Source organism: Mizuhopecten yessoensis, unplaced genomic scaffold (assembly GCF_002113885.1).
Source record: "Mizuhopecten yessoensis strain PY_sf001 unplaced genomic scaffold, ASM211388v2 scaffold10885, whole genome shotgun sequence".
Taxonomy (NCBI): Eukaryota; Metazoa; Mollusca; class Bivalvia; order Pectinida; family Pectinidae; genus Mizuhopecten; species Mizuhopecten yessoensis.
Genome location: NW_018408770.1, coordinates 170151 through 189473, shown reverse-complemented (window position 1 = coordinate 189473; position 19323 = coordinate 170151). Strand labels below are relative to the sequence as shown.

General features: G+C 37.5%; 1 protein-coding gene across 2 annotated transcripts in view; it reads right to left on the bottom strand.

The window, feature by feature from the left end:
* Positions 1-19323, bottom strand: part of LOC110463298 (laminin subunit alpha-1-like) — a 135752-nt gene that overhangs the window by 27075 nt on the left and 89354 nt on the right. For both annotated transcript variants that reach the window (XM_021517793.1, XM_021517794.1), the window contains 19 exons: positions 17372-17539; positions 16849-17037; positions 16409-16530; positions 15589-15706; positions 13507-13647; positions 13200-13321; positions 9375-9458; positions 8463-8653; positions 8109-8251; positions 7840-7932; positions 6116-6227; positions 5428-5581; positions 4739-4934; positions 4180-4296; positions 3466-3623; positions 2415-2553; positions 1978-2074; positions 859-975; positions 200-379 (listed from right to left, as the gene is read on the bottom strand). In XM_021517793.1, coding sequence (XP_021373468.1) covers positions 200-379; positions 859-975; positions 1978-2074; positions 2415-2553; positions 3466-3623; positions 4180-4296; positions 4739-4934; positions 5428-5581; positions 6116-6227; positions 7840-7932; positions 8109-8251; positions 8463-8653; positions 9375-9458; positions 13200-13321; positions 13507-13647; positions 15589-15706; positions 16409-16530; positions 16849-17037; positions 17372-17539 — 2641 coding nt within the window. The remainder of the gene's footprint in view (positions 1-199; positions 380-858; positions 976-1977; positions 2075-2414; positions 2554-3465; positions 3624-4179; positions 4297-4738; positions 4935-5427; positions 5582-6115; positions 6228-7839; positions 7933-8108; positions 8252-8462; positions 8654-9374; positions 9459-13199; positions 13322-13506; positions 13648-15588; positions 15707-16408; positions 16531-16848; positions 17038-17371; positions 17540-19323) is intronic.

The following is a 19323-nucleotide window of genomic DNA, read 5'->3' as shown; positions in this document are numbered from 1 at the left end:
TCCACTATAGATTTCATAATTAAAGGATTTCATAATAAAAGGTCTTCCCTTTACTCTAATGTACTAAGACCTCAAAATACTAGTTCAAAATATGAATAAGAAAAATTCGAAATTTCAGCCTGGACTATTTCTTTTGTCATATGTATGTGAACTGCCTTAGTAAAACAGATGTACCAGGCGATGTATGAATTAAACAAACCTGAATTTTGGACATCAACAGCTATTCTGTCTATGTTGAAATCCTGCATTGATTTCAGTTTAGGGATGAGGTCACTGTTGATGTTGTTTTGGATGCCCTTGACCTTGTCCTTGGTGGCTTTCATTGATGTCTCTGTATCACTTATATCCTTCATCACCGCCCTAGCTCTGTCACTTACATCTAAACAGATCACAGGAAACATGACATCATACTTTCTACACAAGAAACAGTGACATGTACACAAGAAATAGTGACATCATACTTCATAGACTGGAATCATCGATATCATTTGATTAATGCATTACATAGTTATTCATCAATAGAAAATAAATAGTTATGATATCTTGGTAAAGAAATACAGTAACAAAGGTTTAAGTGGAACCTCATTTAACATTTTATTAAATACAATTATAGTTTTACTTATAGTAAGGAGAATCTGTTTTTCTGAATGTTAACAGCCAGCAATTGACCTGTAATACTTTTTGTTGCACACAGTGTTTAACTCTGCAAGTAAAACAGCTAGGCTGTGACACAATGCAGTTCTAAAGACAAAATTCAGTTGACAAAGGTGTACCATGCAGACACTCATGGTATATACACACTTATTAGAAGTGTTGAATGAATCTACAATATTTACAATAGAAGAAGTAGTACCACACCTTTAGGTAGTTTTTTCATATCCTGGTCAGTAGCATGTAGTTTGTCCCGAGTGTTGGCTTGAGTTTTGTTTACATTGTCCAGTGTATTCTCCATAGCCTTTAGGTCCCCGGTCAGTTCTGTGATCAAAAACAAAAGGACATGATCACTAAATCATTTGTAATCAGCTCAAGGAAAAATGTAAGATCAAGTTCTCTCCTTTAGATCAACAAATTATACTGCTACATTATGAGGCTAGACTTGTAAGCTTCTTACTCATAAGTCATAGGCCTCTTGAACCAATCATATTCATCACTGTAACATAGGTGTCAACCTCTAAAACCTCCAATGAGGTAGATCTCCCTCATTCCACGTTTCCAATGAGGGAGATAGTGCTTGAATTGCGACTGAAACTGCTTTGCTCATATCATCTTTCCCTTTTTATGTATCAAAATAACTAAAAAAAAAGCATTAATCTAATTCAGACACACCTGTTATGATCATTACACACACCCTGCAGTAACTAGGAGATCATTTGATTCAGACACACCTGTTATGATCATTACCCACACCCTGCAGTAACTAGGAGATCATTTGATTCAGACACACCTGTTATGATCATTACCCACACCCTGCAGTAACTAGGAGATCATTTGCTTCAGACACACCTGTTATGATCATTACCCACACCTGCAGTAACCTGGAGATCATTTGACCACAGGATGTAGATTTTGAATTAGTGTGAGTTTGGACTTGAATGAGGGAGTTTAGAGGGAGATTGGTAAATTCTGGTCAAAATGAGGGAGTCTCCCTCCTAGTGATGGAGGGTTGACAGTTATGCTGTAAATATGTGTTTCACATTTTACAGTCTGAATGAGCTGTTTCATACAAATATTTTATCAAGAATTAAACTTCAAAATGTCAATATTATAGTACTATAAACAGGATTGCAGACAAAGGTATTGATTTTTACTATGATTTTCAATTTTTATTTTATCAATGGAATAGCCGATGTATTGGTATTGGCAAATTATCTCCAACATTATGATTATAACATCAAAATCATCACAAGATTTGGTCTCATAACTTATAGATGACTTTAGTGATCGGGAACAAAATTAAGGATCCCATTTCAGTCATACCTGTGACATCCGCTCTAGCTTTGTTGGCCCTCTTCATTAGATCTCTGCTCCTATTGACTGACTTTCCTACTGTGTCCTTGATCCGGTCAAGATCAATCTAAGGGGAGATAATACCATTTTGTTTTAGATATTCTGAATGTATCTGAGGCAGCTAGTGGTTCATAAATTACCATTTAACTGTAAATATTTCAATACACCATTCTTTACTGACTGTATAATTACTTTTTTCAGCACATGTTGGTGGTTATAGCAATGACATATTGGTGGTTTAATATATTTATGGTTTTCACGATGACATATTTGTGATTATAATGATTACATATTTCTGATTTTAACGCATACCCTGGTACATATTTATCATTTTAATGATGACCTACTTGTGATTATAATAGTGATTTTACTTTTAATTGGACAATTTAAACATTTTGATTGTTTACCAGATCTGTGGAGTTGTCAGCAGCAGCCAGTGCCCTGAGAGCTGCCTCCTCGGCCTCCTCTATCGCACTTACAATGTTCTTGTAAATGTTAGCTGCCTTCAGTGGAAGCTTTGCGTCAGCTCTCGCCTTCTCAAACATCCTAAGTACAAACCACATATCTTACTGACTGAAAGTTTGGCGTCAGCTCTCGCCTTCTCAAACATCCTAAGCACAAACCACATATCTTACTGACTGAAAGTTTGGCGTCGGCTCTCGCCTTCTCAAACATCCTAAGTACAAACCACATATCTTACTGACTGAAAGTTTGGCGTCAGCTCTCGCCTTGTCAAACATCCTAAGCACAAACCACATATCTTACTGACTGAAAGTTTGGCGTCGGCTCTCGCCTTCTCAAACATCCTAAGTACAAACCACATACCTTACTGACTGAAAGTTTGGCGTCAGCTCTCGCCTTCTCAAACAACCTAAGCACAAACCACATATCTTACTGACTGAAAGTTCTGCGTCAGCTCACGCCTTCTCAAACATCCTAAGTACAAAACACATATCTTACTGACTGAAAGTTCAGCGTCAGCTCTCGCCTTCTCAAACATCCTAAGTACAAACCTCATATCTTACTGACTGAAAGTTTGGCGTCAGCTCATGACTTCTCAAACATCCTAAGTACAAACCACATATCTTACTGACTGAAAGTTCAGCGTCAGCTCTCGCCTTCTCAAACATCCTAAGCACAAACCACATATCTTACTGACTGAAAGTTTGGCGTCAGCTCATGACTTCTCAAACATCCTAAGTACAAACCACATATCTCACTGACTGAAAGAGTTACACATAATCGAAATATGAAAATACTGAAATATACAATTTTTTTTAAAATCATGTATTCACAAAGAAAGATGTATAAGCCTTCTTTTTCCATTTTATGGTGTGTAAAAAAAAAAAGATCAATCTATAATGATATCCAATCTCGATCTCCTTAAACCCTGAACAGCAACTCACAAGTAAGGATATAAAACATAATTATTACACCTGGCTGCACCAGACCACCTACTTCTCCAGGACGTCAGCTTGACGTAGAAGTTTCTCGGCATGGTCTAATGCCACCTGGGTGTGGTTCTCTGCTACAGGGATCTCATTCCCCAGGTCCTGATCTACCTTCTTCAGTTCTGGTAGGATGTAGTCCAGGGAACTCGCCTCACTGATCACATTCTGTGGACAGAAATATACTAAAACATGTATCTGGATGTTGATATTATATACAGTCAGGCTTGTATTACTGGAAACTGACATATTCTATAAGGAACATAAATATTGAGACCTGCAAAATCTGACACATTGAAGGTATTGTCACACCATTTGAGCTGGAGAAAATTCAGAAATCAAGAGGCTAAGAAAACAGCCATAAGGATCCCTGCCCCCCTGTCCTGTGTTTTTTTGCATATACAGTAACATCTCCTTAATTTAATGTTTGATATAACTATAATACAGTTGTGCCATTCATTTTCGTCAATCAGGCAGCTCAGTAAGGGTTCAAATCCTGGCCTAGTCTCACTACTGTTTTACACTCCAAATAACTGTTGTTGATACATTTTTATATTTACTTTTTTGAACCTTTATATTTTTTTCCATTCAAGACCTGTATAGTCTATTCTTCTGTAAAATAAATCCTGACTTGATGTGAGGAATAATTGATTATTTGTATTCTACAGTTGTACATAAATTTAAAGAAACCATCTAACTTGCAAAAGCATAACAGAATCCTTACATCAATATTTAGGCGAGTACGTCTGAGGAGGGCGCGGGCTTCCTTGATGATCTGATAGCCTCCGACCAGGCTCTTCACCACCTGGTCCTGGGCACCATCTATATCGTACATCAGGTCCTACAACAAACGACAAGCATTCTTATTACTTCATATGGTAGCATTTTATACAACTGAAATTCAGGTCATTTTTTCCAAGTGTCATTGAACCTGTGGCAAACAATGGTCTGGTGGCGTAAAGGTATGGCTCACCTTCTCAACTATGTGGGTTTTTCTGCCGGTACTCTAGTTTCCTCCGCATTAAGAACCCTGTGCCCTTTCATCCAGGCCAACAAGAGCGATTAACAAGTCGTTAATAGTGTTTCATAAGTGTTGTAATATAAATAAAGTTATTATAACTTAATATACATACATAATAAATGACTAAATTGTTCACCATTGTGACTACAACTGTTGATTTTTTTGTCAGATGATTCTCAGTTATCCTAAATGCTTTACAACAAAGTATGTCTTAATTATGTTTTTTTTCCTAAGTACGGCTGATACTATACAATAGACTCACCTCCAATTTTTTGTTTTTAACAGTGATGCCAAGGTTTTTGCTGGACACTTCGTCAACAACTTTCTCTGTGTTATTTGCCTTCTGTTTGAGGTCTTGTAACCGCCTCAGGGCATCATCCAGCTCAGTCTTCACTGAAGAAGTGTTAACCAGACCCACCTTCATGTTCTTTATTCTATACTGCAGACTTTCCACCTTCCTGCAAACACAAGTTTCAATATCATCAAGTAACTTATGACCATATTCAAAATAAAGTAACTATGTGGTTTAAGGTCCTCCCAACAGCTAGGGTTATATAAAGATGGTAACTTAAGTCAAAATGAACTCATTCACCCCTGAAGACACATCTGAATTCTTTCCATTCAAAGGTTGGAAAAGTTCATTATGAAATTTCAGGGGTGAATGAGTTAAATATCTAGCTGAATTATTGCAGTAGATTATAACCATGAAGAATGGGAAATAGGGGAAAGGGAAACAGAGGGGAAGCTATGGAGATGGAGAGGAAGCTTGGGGAAATTGAAAAAGCTGGGCTGAAGAGGGAAAGCTATGTAGTACGAGGGAACAGAGAGGATGCAAGGAAGAAGGCGAAACAGAAAAAGGTGGGAGAAACGGAAGCTGAGGAGAAAGGGAAATGGAAGGAAAGCTGACAACATCAAGACACTAAGGGGTAGCTGGAGAGTGTATTTCCTTACATGGCGTGCACAGCAATTTCTGTCTCCTTATCAGAGAAGTCCCTGTTCTCAATCTCTTTCAAAATTATCTTGGCAGCAGCGAGAGCATCAGATATGTCGATGCCAGTGGAGTTTGGATGTCGGTCAATAGAAATGTCAATGTTGGCTACGATGTCTGAAAGGCAGAATGTACATATTTTAAAGTACATGTATTACAATGACAATGCATGCCAACTACATGACGTCTGGAATGTTGGACATAAAAGGACCTTACAGTATTACAATGGCAAAGTATATTATGCGTCATCTTATTGGTATATCAATGTGTGTGCAGATGTCTGGAAATTCAAATATAGAGGCTATATACATTATTAAAATGACTGAAACACTAATGAAGATGCTAAGCAGACGTTTTAAGTAGTTTGTGGTGCATATATCGTCGATTAAGTCCAGGGGGTCCCCCACATAATGTCTCGCTAACGGTAGGAAGATGGGCTTATTACAAAACAATAAAACAATATTTGTTGGCATTTTTACTGAATAGCAATAGATATGGATGGCTCATTACCAGGCATGGGCTTATTAGAGGATAGACACAATATTTCAATTCAAACATGTTGGCACAGTCAGTGTTATATTGGAAACAAAACACTGTCAATAGAAAGGACAGAACAACATCAGGACCATCTAGTCCTGAATAAAGCATTACCTTTGATTTTATCAAACAGGTCATCAATTTCATTCTTGATTTCATTTGCACTGGTGTCAAGTGCATCTGCCTGTATCACTGCCAGGTCTCCATCTGCCATTACTTCGACAGACTGTTAAAAATAATCATTTCAGATACAGAACTGTGACATGCAATGTTGAAGACTTAAATAACAAAAATAATACAAGAGGCCAAGAGGGCCTGTATTGCTCACCTGGATACAATCATGGCAAAATACCTCCAAATGAGATCAAGGGAATATGCCAGACCCCAAGGCCAATCCTTGCAGCATATCTGTATTAGATTTTTCATGCCCAGCAATTTTATGTATGGTTATGGGGTGGGGATCTCAACTGTTTCCAAGCTTTGACTCAGAAACTAGGTCCCTAGGGTTTTGGCCAGACCCCAGGATCAATTATAATATCGTGACTGCATTTGTCTATTTTTTCCCAGCATTTGTATATATAGTTTTGGGGTCGGGATCTCAACTGTTTCAAAGTTATGACCCAGGGGTTAATTCTGCAAGGGAGGGGCAGAGTCACAGACCCTGGGGTCAATTCTAATATCATGACTGCATTCGTCTCTTTATACCCAACAATTGTATATATAGTATTGGGGTGGGGATCTTAACCATTACGAAGTTATGACCCAGGGTGGGGCAGTCCCCAAGGCCATCCTGGAAGCATATGTGCAATCATCTCTTTATATTCAGCAATTGTATATATGGTTATAGGGTGGGGCTCTCAACTAGCTGCGACTAAGAAACTAGGGCCCTGGGGGTTCGATCAGACCCCAGGGTCTATTCTGATATCATGACTGCATTCGTTTCTTTATGCCCAGCATTTGAATATATAGTTTTGGGGTGGGGATCTCAACAGTTTTAAAGTTATGGCTCAGGGACTATGTCTCCAAGGGTGGGGCCAGACCCTAGGGACATCCTGGAAGCAAATGTGCATTCTTCTCTTTGTACTCAGTAATTTTATACCATGGCTATATGGTGGGGATCTCAACCATTTCCATGTAATACACTTTTTTTGGCCCCACCCTTTAGCCCAGGGGATCAGCCCCATCATTTGTACAATTGTGAATCCCTGCCTCCCATGAATGCTTTTGATCAAATATGATTGATATCCAGTGCACAGTTCTACAGAAGAAGTCGTTTGTAGCAAAATAGTCAAATTGCCCCCTTTTGGCCCCACCCCTCAGCCCCCTGGGGGGTCAACCCAACCATTTGTACAATTTTGAATCACCACCACCTAGGGATGCTTCCAGTCAATTATGGTTGATATCCACTTCTTAGTTCCAGAGAAGAAGTCGCTTAAAGCAATATAGCCAAATTGCCCCCTTTTTGCCCCACCCCTCAGCCCCCTGGGGGGTCAGCCATATCATTTGTACACTTTTGAATCCCCATCACCTAGGGATGCTTCCAGTCAAATTTAGTTGAATTCCAATCAGTGGTTAAGAAGAAGTAGTCGTTTAAAGAAATTGTTGACGTACGTACGGAAGGACGACGGACGCAACGGTATGGCATAAGCTCACCTTGGTCCTTCGGACCAGGTGAGCTAACAATAGATAAAAAAAATAATCACAGTTGAAACAACAGGACCTGCTGAGTAGTCCTTACCTAATCACATTTAAGTAGGCTTTACTGTGTGGGGAGAGAAATCAAAACTCCATTTTCTTTTGCCTTACTAACATGATGTGAAAAGAAGGCATATATTTACCTTTGCTTTTAATTCCTTTGCTTTAATTTCCAGACGAGCCAACTGATTTTCTAAGTCACGGATCTCTGCCGTCTGTAGTGCATCCCACTGTTCCTACAAAAAAAGAAAATCACATCCACAAACATTTATTACAGTGAATATGATCATTACGAGGAGAGAAAAAAAATCAATTCACAGCCAGTGCCAAGAAAGTAAGATTCACCCTTTGAACAACCTCACAATCAGAAGAGTCTAAATCTGAGCACTATTTCACAGGGGCGTACACCTACCCGGAGTTGTTTGGTATCATTGTTGATCCTCCACAGCCTGTCCCAGGGCACAGGGAATATCCCGGTGATGTTGACAGTCAGGGTGACGTTGTCAAGTTTGTCCATCTCCATCATCAGGTCCGCTGTACACCCAACATCACATGCTGAAAGGTCAAGGTCGTAAAGGTGATCACATCAACAAGGTAAGTAATAAAATACAATTTTAACTACACAGAACTTGATCAAGTTGAAAGGAACTCCAAGAGAGGAAGTAAAATAAACAAGGAAAACTAATGCATCAAATGTATATTGAATTTGTACAAATTTCAATGACATAAAATATTGGGAGATATACAGCATCAGTTATATACTCACAGACACAAGCACCATCCACCACAGCATATCGAGGTTGACACGAGTCACACTTTTCACCCATGATTCCTGGCAGACACACACAGCGTCCACTGTTGTCACAGCGACCAGACACAGAGCCGTCCCTATTACAGTCACATGGTATGCATGCCCCTCCCACATTGGTGGGGTTTCCATAGTAACCATCTGCACAGCTAAAAACAAATATTTGATTTCATATAGTTGTTTAAATCACTGTGAATGTAATACAAAAACAAGAGGTGTAAGGGTCTGATTAGCTCAACTGGTTTTACTTATATCTTAGGTACCAGGTATCACAAATGAGGCAAAAAAAGTGCATTAGGAATTTTCTGTAATTCATGATAGGCACATATGCTTACATTATATTGACTTTGAAATATGCTTATCAAAATAGCAAAATATAAGTCTTCAAATATTTAATTATATTCCTATATAAGGCTTCGAATCCTACACTTTTCCGTGATTAAATTACATGTATAGTCTATTTCTACTATGCATTAGGCCCTTGACTCAAAAATGCTGTATACTAATTAGGTTCATCTACACTTAAAAGATTGGTCTTTTAAACATTAACCCCATTTTGACACCTGCCTTAATAAGGCCACACACTTGATTATACAATGTTGAGTCCTTTGGCCCAGAGATCCATTATATCAAATAAGGTAAAATCCATTCACCTGTACTGAAGAAATCTTTTGAAAATTTGTCCCTATTTTCCATTTTGAGTCCTGCCACAGCACAAATAAAGCCACACCCTTAATTCATACCATATTCAATTCCCTTGATCCGTGATGTAATTCAAAATAACATTTATGTTTGTTGAATGTAATCTCCTTTGAAACATTATTTAAAAGGATTTCAACAAATAACATTTAATTTTCAGTTGATACATACCTCTGACAGCGAGTTCCTGTGTAGCCCTCTGAACAATTGGTACAAACCAAACCCCCGCGCTGAATCTCACATGTCGTACTGAAACTAAAATAACAATACAAAATAGAAACATACAAACAAACCCAAAATATGTAACTGTGTATATAAAACTGTGCAGTTTTCACAACCCAAGATCAACCCCACATATCTGTTTTATTTCAAAAACAACCCCACATATCTGTCTTATCTCAAAAACAACCCCACATATCTGTCTTATCTCTAAAACAACCCCACATATCTGTCTTATCTCTAAATCAACCCCACATATCTGTGTTATCTCTAAAACAACCCCACATATCTGTGTTATCTCTAAAACAACCCCACATATCTGTGTTATCTCTAAAACAACCCCACATATCTGTCTTATCTTTAAAACAACCCCACATATCTTTGTTATCTCTTAAACAACTCAGGATATCTGTGTTATCTCTAAAACAACCCCACATATCCGTCTTATCTCTAAAACAACCCCACATATCTTTCTTATCTCTAAAACAACCCCACTTATCTGTCTTATCTCTAAAACAACCCCACCTATCTGTGTTATCTCTAAAACAACCCCACATCTCTGTGTTATCTCTAAAACAACCCCACATATATGTGTTATCTCTAAAACAACCCCACATATATGTGTTATCTCTAAATCAACCCCACATATCTGTGTTATCTCTTAAACAACCCCACATATCTGTGTTATCTCTAAAATAACCCCACATATCTGTCTTATCTCTAAAACATCCCCACATATCTGTGTTATCTCTAAAACAACCACACATATCTGTGTTATCTCTTAAACAACCCCACATATCTGTGTTATCTCTAAAGCAACCCCACATATCTGTCTTATCTCTAAAACAAACCCACATATCTGTGTTATCTCTAAAACAACCACACATATCTGTGTTATCTCTAAATCAACCCCACATATCTGTCTTATCTCTAAAACATCCCCACATATCTGTGTTATCTCTAAAACAACACCACATATCTGTCTTATCTTTAAAACAACCCCACATATCTTTGTTATCTCTAAAACAACCCCACATATCTGTCCTGTCTCTAAAACAACCCCACATATCTGTCTTGCCTCTAAAACAACCCCACATATCTGTCTTGTTTCTAAAACAACCCCACATATCTGTATTATCTCTAAATCAACGCCACATATCTGTGTTATCTCTAAAACAACCCTACATATCTGTCTTATCTCTAAAACAACCCCACTTATCTGTCTTATCTCTAAAACAACCCCACCTATCTGTGTTATCTCTAAAACAACCCCACATCTCTGTGTTATCTCTAAAACAACCCCACATATCTGTGATATCTCTAAAACAACCCCACATATCTGTCTCGCCTCTAAAACAACCCCACATATCTGTCTTGTTTCTAAAACAACCCCACATATCTGTCTTATCTATAAAACAACCCCACATATCTGTCTTATCTTTAAAACAACCCCACATATCTTTGTTATCTCTAAAACAACCCCACATATCTGTCTTTTCTCTAAAACAACCCCACATATCTGTCTTTTCTCTAAAACAACCCCACATATCTGTCTTATCTTTAAATCAACCCCACATATCTGTGTTATCTCTAAAACGACCCCACATATCTGTCTTATCTCTTAAACAACCCTACATATCTGTGTTATCTCTAAAACAACCCCACATCTCTGTGTTATCTCTAAAACAACCCCACATATATGTGTTATCTCTAAATCAACCCCACATATCTGTCTTATCTCTAAAACATCCCCACATATCTGTGTTATCTCTAAAACAAGCCCACATATCTGTCTTGTCTCTAAAACAACCCACATATCTGTCTTATCTCTAAATCAACCCACATATCTGTGTTATCTCTAAAACAACACCACATATCTGTCTTATCTTTAAAACAACCCCACATATCTTTGTTATCTCTAAAACAACCCCACATATCTGTTTTATCTATAAAACAACCCCACATATCTGTCTTATCTTTAAAACAACCCCACATATCTGTGTTATCTCTAAAACACCCCCACATATCTGTCTTGTCTCTAAAACAACCACACATATCTGTGTTATCTCTAAATCAACCCCACATATCTGTGTTATCTCTAAAACAACCACACATATCTGTGTTATCTCTAAATCAACCCCACATATCTGTCTTATCTCTAAAACAACCCCACCTATCTGTGTTATCTCTAAAACAACCCCACATAGCTGTCTTATCTCTAAATCAACCCCCCATATCTGTGTTATCTCTAAAACAACCCCAAATATCTGGCCTGTCTCTAAAACAACCCCACATATCTGTCTTGTTTCTAAAACAACCCCACATATCTGTATTATCTCTAAATCAACGCCACATATCTGTGTTATCTCTAAAACAACACCACATATCTGTCTTATCTTTAAAACAACCCCACATATCTTTGTTATCTCTTAAACAACTCATGATATCTGTGTTATCTCTAAAACAACCCCACATATATGTGTTATCTCTAAAACACCCCCACATATCTGTCTTGTCTCTAAAACAACCTCACATATCTGTCTTATCTCTAAATCAACCCCACATATCTGTGTTATCTCTAAAATAACCCCACATATCTGTCTTATCTCTAAAACATCCCCACATATCTGTGTTATCTCTAAAACAAGCCCACATATCTGTCTTGTCTCTAAAACAACTCCACATATCTGTGTTATCTCTAAATCAACCGCACATATCTGTGTTATCTCTAAAACAAACCCACATATCTGTGTTATCTCTAAAACAACCCCACATATATGTGTTATCTCTAAAACAACCCCACATATCCGTCTTATCTCTAAAACAACCCCACATATCTTTCTTATCTCTAAAACAACCCCACTTATCTGTCTTATCTCTAAAACAACCCCACATATCTTTCTTATCTCTAAAACAACCCCACTTATCTGTCTTATCTCTAAAACAACCCCACTTATCTGTCTTATCTCTAAAACAACCCCACCTATCTGTGTTATCTCTAAAACAACCCCACATCTCTGTGTTATCTCTAAAACAACCCCACATCTCTGTGTTATCTCTAAAACAACCCCACATATCAGTCTTGTCTCTAAAACAACCCCACATATCTATCTTATCTCTAAAACAACCCCACATATCTTTCTTATCTCTAAAACAACCCCACTTATCTGTCTTATCTCTAAAACAACCCCACCTATCTGTGTTATCTCTAAAACAACCCCACATATCAGTCTTGTCTCTAAAACAACCCCACATATCCGTCTTATCTCTAAAACAACCCCACATATCTGTTTTATCTCTAAAACAACCCCACATATCTGTGATATCTCTAAAACAACCCCACATATCTGTCCTGTCTCTAAAACAACCCCACATATCTGTCTTTTCTCTAAAACAACCCCACATATCTGTCTTGCCTCTAAAACAACCCCACATATCTGTCTTGTTTCTAAAACAACCCCACATATCTGTATTATCTCTAAATCAACGCCACATATCTGTGTTATCTCTAAAACAACACCACATATCTGTCTTATCTTTAAAACAACCCCACATATCTTTGTTATCTCTTAAACAACTCAGTATATCTGTGTTATCTCTAAAACAACCCCAGATATCTGTGTTATCTCTAAAACGACCCCATAAGTCTGTTCTCCATATCTCTGACATACATCTGCTCCATATCCGTTTTTTTTTATATCATTTCGAAGTTTAAAACGCTTACTGTTGATAAAATACAAATACAAATTGATCACTCCGATCCCTGTACAGTAATACCTGTTGGTGACACTGGGACACAAACATGGCCTACAGTCAGCATCTGTCCCTCTGGTGGCATCACCAAAATATCCAGGGGCACACAACTCACAGTTATGCCCATATGAGTTGCCGGTACAGTTCTAAAAAGAAGAAAAAACATGATGAAAGCACAATAGATCTTTTATATAAATTGATAAATTTTAAAATTACTGAAAAATAAGCATAAAGTTTGATATTACCTGATCAATGATTACTATAATGGTGTTATCATTCACCATATTTGAGATTATTGACAGTAAACAAGGTAGGAGGTTATGAGACTTACCTGACATTGTCCAGAGAAGATATTACACATGTTACTGTGGCCATTACAGAAACACTCCTCCACCCCTCCAATTATGAGGATTGGGTCGGAGATTTCGATGGTCAGGTTATATCGGAATCTGTAAAATCCTGGAGCAGGAAGCTGTAAGAGAAATCAATTTGCAAATATTATTCATAGAAAACAAAATTAAGACTCTTTTAAAATCAATTCAATGTATAAAAAGTACCAATGTAACCATAAATGCCACTAAGTTGGAAATGCTTTGGAATAGAAAAAAAGTCTATTGCAATGTCTCTAGAATTTCTGACGGGACAGTCTTACAGTAACAGATTGACACCATGTTCTTACCTGACAGGACAGTCTTACAGTAAGAGATTGACTCCATGTTCTTACCTGCCAGGACAGTCTTACAGTAAGAGATTGACGCCATGTTCTTACCTGACAGGACAGTCTCACAGTAACAGATTGACACCATGTTCTTAACTGACAGGACAGTCTTACAGTAAGAGATTGCCACCAGGTTCTTACCTGACAGGACAGTCTTACATTAAGAGATTGACACCATGTTCTTACATGACAGGACAGTCTTACAGTAAGAGCTTGACACCATGTTCTTACCTGACAGCACAGTCTTACAGTAACAGATTGACCCCATGTTCTTACCTGACAGGACAGTCCACTGTAGACTCTTTTAAAATCAATTCAATGTATAAAAAGTACCAATGTAACCATAAATGACACTAAGTTGGAAATGCTTTGGAATAGAAAAAAAGTCTATTGCAATGTCCCTAGAATTTCTGACGGGACAGTCTTACAGTAACAGATTGACGCCATGTTCTTACCTGACAGGACAGTCCACTGTAGACTCTTTTAAAATCAATTCAATGTATAAAAAGTACCAATTTAACCATTAATGCCACTAAGTTGGAAATGCTTTGGAATAGAAAAAAAGTCTATTGCAATGTCCCTAGAATTTCTGACGGGACAGTCTTACAGTAACAGATTGACTCCATGTTCTTACCTGACAGGACAGTCCTCTGTACTTGGCCGGACACTCACAGATCTTAACTCCCAGGGCTGGTTCCAGGTTACGACCAGGTACAGGTGGTACAGTAACAGATTGACACCATGTTCTTATCTGACAGGACAGTCTTACAGTAACAGGTTGACACCATGTTCTTACCTGACAGCACAGTCTTACAGTAACAGATTGACCCCATGTTCTTACCTGACGGGACAGTCTTACAGTAAGAGATTGACCCCATGTTCTTACCTGACGGGACAGTCTTACAGTAAGAGATTGAAACCATGTTCTTACCTGACAGGACAGTCCTACAGTAAGAGATTGACACCATGTTATTACCTGACAGGACAGTCTTACAGTAAAAGATTGACACCATGTTCTTACCTGAGAGGACAGTCTTACAGTAAGAGATTGAAACCATGTTCTTACCTGACAGGACAGTCCACTGTAGACTCTTTTAAAATCAATTCAATGTATAAAAAGTACCAATGTAACCATAAATGACACTAAGTTGGAAATGCTTTGGAATAGAAAAAAAGTCTATTGCAATGTCTCTAGAATTTCTGACGGGACAGTCTTACAGTAACAGATTGACAGCATGTTCTTACCTGACAGGAAAGTCTTACAGTACCAGATTGACACCTTGTTCTTTCCTGACAGGACAGTCTTACAGTAAGAGATTGACCCCATGTTCTTACCTGACAGGACAGTCGTACAGTAAGAGATTGACACCATGTTCTGACCTGACAGGACAGTCTTACAGTAAAAGATTGACACCATGTTCTTACCTGAGAGGACAGTCTTACAGTAAGAGATTGCCACCAGGTTCTTACCTGACAGGACAGTCTTAGAGTAAGAGATTGACACCATGTTCTTAACTGACAGGACAGTCTTACAGTAACAGATTGACAGCATGTTCTTACCTGACAGGAAAGTCTTAAAGTAAGAGATTGACACCATGTTCTTACATGACAGGACAGTCTTACAGTAACAGGTTGACACCATGTTCTTACCTGACAGCACAGTCTTACAGTAACAGATTGACACCATGTTCTTACCTGACAGGACAGTCCACTGTACTTGGCCGGACACTCACAGATCTCAACTCCCAGGGCTGGTTCCAGGTTACGACCAGGTACAGGTGGTCCAGCCACTTCTAACACTATGTCAGTTATCCTGTGAAACAAACAATGAAAGTGAAATAAATTAAGAAAGGAAGAAAGAAATTTGTGGTTATTGAGGTACTTCACAATCCAATAACAACTCAATCAGTGTCACTTTTACCAAAGTCATTCTACAGGATTGATAAATATACAAATATACAAAATTAGCCCTCACCACTATTGATGACTGTGTTACTATGTATTATGTCATTTATATTTGCTTTGTTGTGACGTCACTAAGCAAGGCACTGCATTTTATACATTATACCCGAATGTTTATATTTCAAATTTGTTCTGATGACAACACATCTAATGTATCGAAACTACTCTTATATATCTTGATTAAAGCCGTTTAACCCAGCACGACGTTGTCATGGTCATCGTTACCTATTGATAACTCTACTACTACAACCAGACTCTTGTATTCCTTGTGGAATCTGTCTGCTGGGCATCACAGAACTCCACTGGTCTCTTTGTACGGACGTTGGATCTCCCACCCCCCCGTAAATATACAAATTGTTCATGTTTTAATGAGTATTGAAGTCAGTCTTAACCCTGCCTCTTTAGCTCGGAATGAATTAGGTGTCTGGATGAATGTGTCGCTCATGTATACCAATTTAATATAAAGAAAATCAATTATTACATCTAATAAACGGTGCTTTGTTGTGACTTCTATTATTTACAATTATGGCTGTTTAATATCATTTGTACTTACTCAGAGTACACAGTATTTTTGTCATAGGAGCCTCGGACTAGAATGGCTGTGACGTTCTGGAGAATGATCATCATCATCTTCCTCGTGGCCACCTTGTCAAAGCCCTGCACCTCCCACTGGCTCTGTGAACAGATTCATCATCAATGGAATGCTTCTCAAAAGAGTATTTTATAACAATAATAAATAAATAATAAAGGACTGAAGACTTCTTCAACATCCTCAGCTCTTGGAACAAAAGAGGTACAGCACTGCATGGCTCAGTCATTATCGGAATTCAAAACTATTGCTCAAAACACATTACTAGATTAACAACATAAAAAGTACAACCATATACCTATCATACACCTTTAATTTGGTCAAAATGAGTGTTCTACCTGTCACAAACACTATCTGATCAGCCAAAGGAGGCTTTCACAGACCATCAACCTGTGTCAATGTACCTCATGTAGCTGAATGTTGAAGCTGTGTGTTGAGCCTGGAATCCAGGACTTCGAGCTGTTGTATATCATTTGGAAGGTGTTGCCTACAATCAACACAGAGGGGTGGTTCTGTGTCGGTGTGGAGGATCGAGTGTTATCCTCTGTTCGGTACAGCACATTGAACCGCAGGCCACCGTTATAGGACAAAGTCTTATCACAAAGAAAATAAAGAAGAAAGGTTGATTAGCATATATGTACATGGACTTCTATTGTAAAACTATATTACATATGTCACAAAGAGGAGAAGATAAACAGGTATAACCATACACAGGCTTGTACTGTAAAAATATATCACTTATATCACAATCAGAAGTAAGTCGTCACTTAGGTATGGATACAACTTTCAAACGTATTTGGCTTTTAAACGTTGTTCACAATCATAATTAAAAAACAACTTGAATATACTTTCTGAAAGTAAGTGTGATTAAAACAAGTTTTTTCTAATTAAAAAAAACTCAATTAGTGAGGTTGAGAAGGCACCCACCATGTCTCCTGTTTGAGGGAGTTTCCAGTACAGTGGCCCAGCCCTCAGGTACCCTGGGATAGATGTGTAAGCAGTGCCCTCTGGTATCACATTGAAGTTTTTGAATTGTCGAGTCACAACTCTGGAAACTCTTGGGTCAAAGGTCATCCGCATATCTGGAATTCTCATCTAAATAAAGAGAATATAAACTTCCATGACATTGTATAAACTAAAAAGGTCAAGGTCATTTACATATACCAGTGATAAAACAGGGAATTATCTTATAAATAGGCAATACAACCTATGGTCATCACGTATTGCACAAGTGCTTTTAGTAAATGGATATATTTTAAAAAGGTTTTAATCCAACTGAAATATATCCATTCATGTCATATTCTTGCTTTTATTACTACAATTGTTCCTCAAATGCATTTTCTATTTTCTGCTAAGCATTCTTCATTACTCAGTTCTAATGTTCAATTTGCTTCCAGGAAACTTGAACCAAACAATAATGGCAGACACAATGGCGATGAGGACTAAATAATGACAACTTATTACCATAGCATAAAATGGTGTTTAAATGTTTGGTAGCCATTCCTGTTTTAGTTTGTTGATTTATCAATGGATATCCTGATATCCTGTGAGTTCAAGCCAAACTGGAGGTCTGCTTCTTTGGTAATACATGTACAACATCTATGTATTATCACAGAGTTAAATACCTTGTATTACATGGTTTGAATAACTATTTGTATCACTATAGTAAGATTCACCAGGTATTTAATAAGACTGGCTGTATACTTATAGTAAGATTCACCAGGTATTTAATAAGACTAGCTGTATCACTATAGTAAGATTCACCAGGAATTTAATAAGACTAGCTGTATCACTATAGTAAGATTCATCAGGTAGTTAATAAGACTGGCTGTATACTTATAGTACGATTCACCTGGTATTTAATAAGACTGGCTGTATCACTATAGTAAGATTCACCTGGTCTTTAATAAGACTGGCTGTATACTTATAGTAAGATTCACCAGGTATTTAATAAGACTGGCTGTTTACTTATAGTACGATTCACCTGGTATTTAATAAGACTGGCTGTATCACTATAGTAAGATTCACCTGGTCTTTAATAAGACTGGCTGTATACTTATAGTAAGATTCACCAGGTATTTAATAAGACTGGCTGTATACTTATAGTAAGATTCACCAGGTATTTAATAAGACTAGCTGTATCACTATAGTAAGATTCATCAGGTATTTAATAAGACTAGCTGTATCACTTTAGTAAGATTCATCAGGTATTTAATAAGACTAGCTGTATCACTATAGTAAGATTCATCAGGTATTTAATAAGACTGGCTGTATACTTATAGTACGATTCACCTGGTATTTAATAAGACTGGCTGTATCACTATAGTAAGATTCACCAGGTATTTAATAAGACTGGCTGTATACTTATAGTAAGATTCACCTGGTATTTAATAAGACTAGCTGTATCACTATAGTAAGATTCACCAGGTATTTAATAAGACTGGCTGTATACTTATAGTAAGATTCACCTGGTATTTAATAAGACTAGCTGTATCACTATAGTAAGATTCACCAGGTATTTAATAAGACTGGCTGTATACTTATAGTACGATTCACCTGGTATTTAATAAGACTAGCTGTATCACTATAGTAAGATTCACCAGGTATTTAATAAGACTGGCTGTATACTTATAGTACGATTCACCTGGTATTTAATAAGACTAGCTGTATCACTATAGTAAGATTCACCAGGTATTTAATAAGACTGGCTGTATCACTATAGTAAGATTCACCTGGTATTTAATAAGACTGGCTGTATACTTATAGTAAGATTCACCTGGTATTTAATAAGACTAGCTGTATCACTATAGTAAGATTCACCAGGTATTTAATAAGACTGGCTGTATACTTATAGTACGATTCACCTGGTATTTAATAAG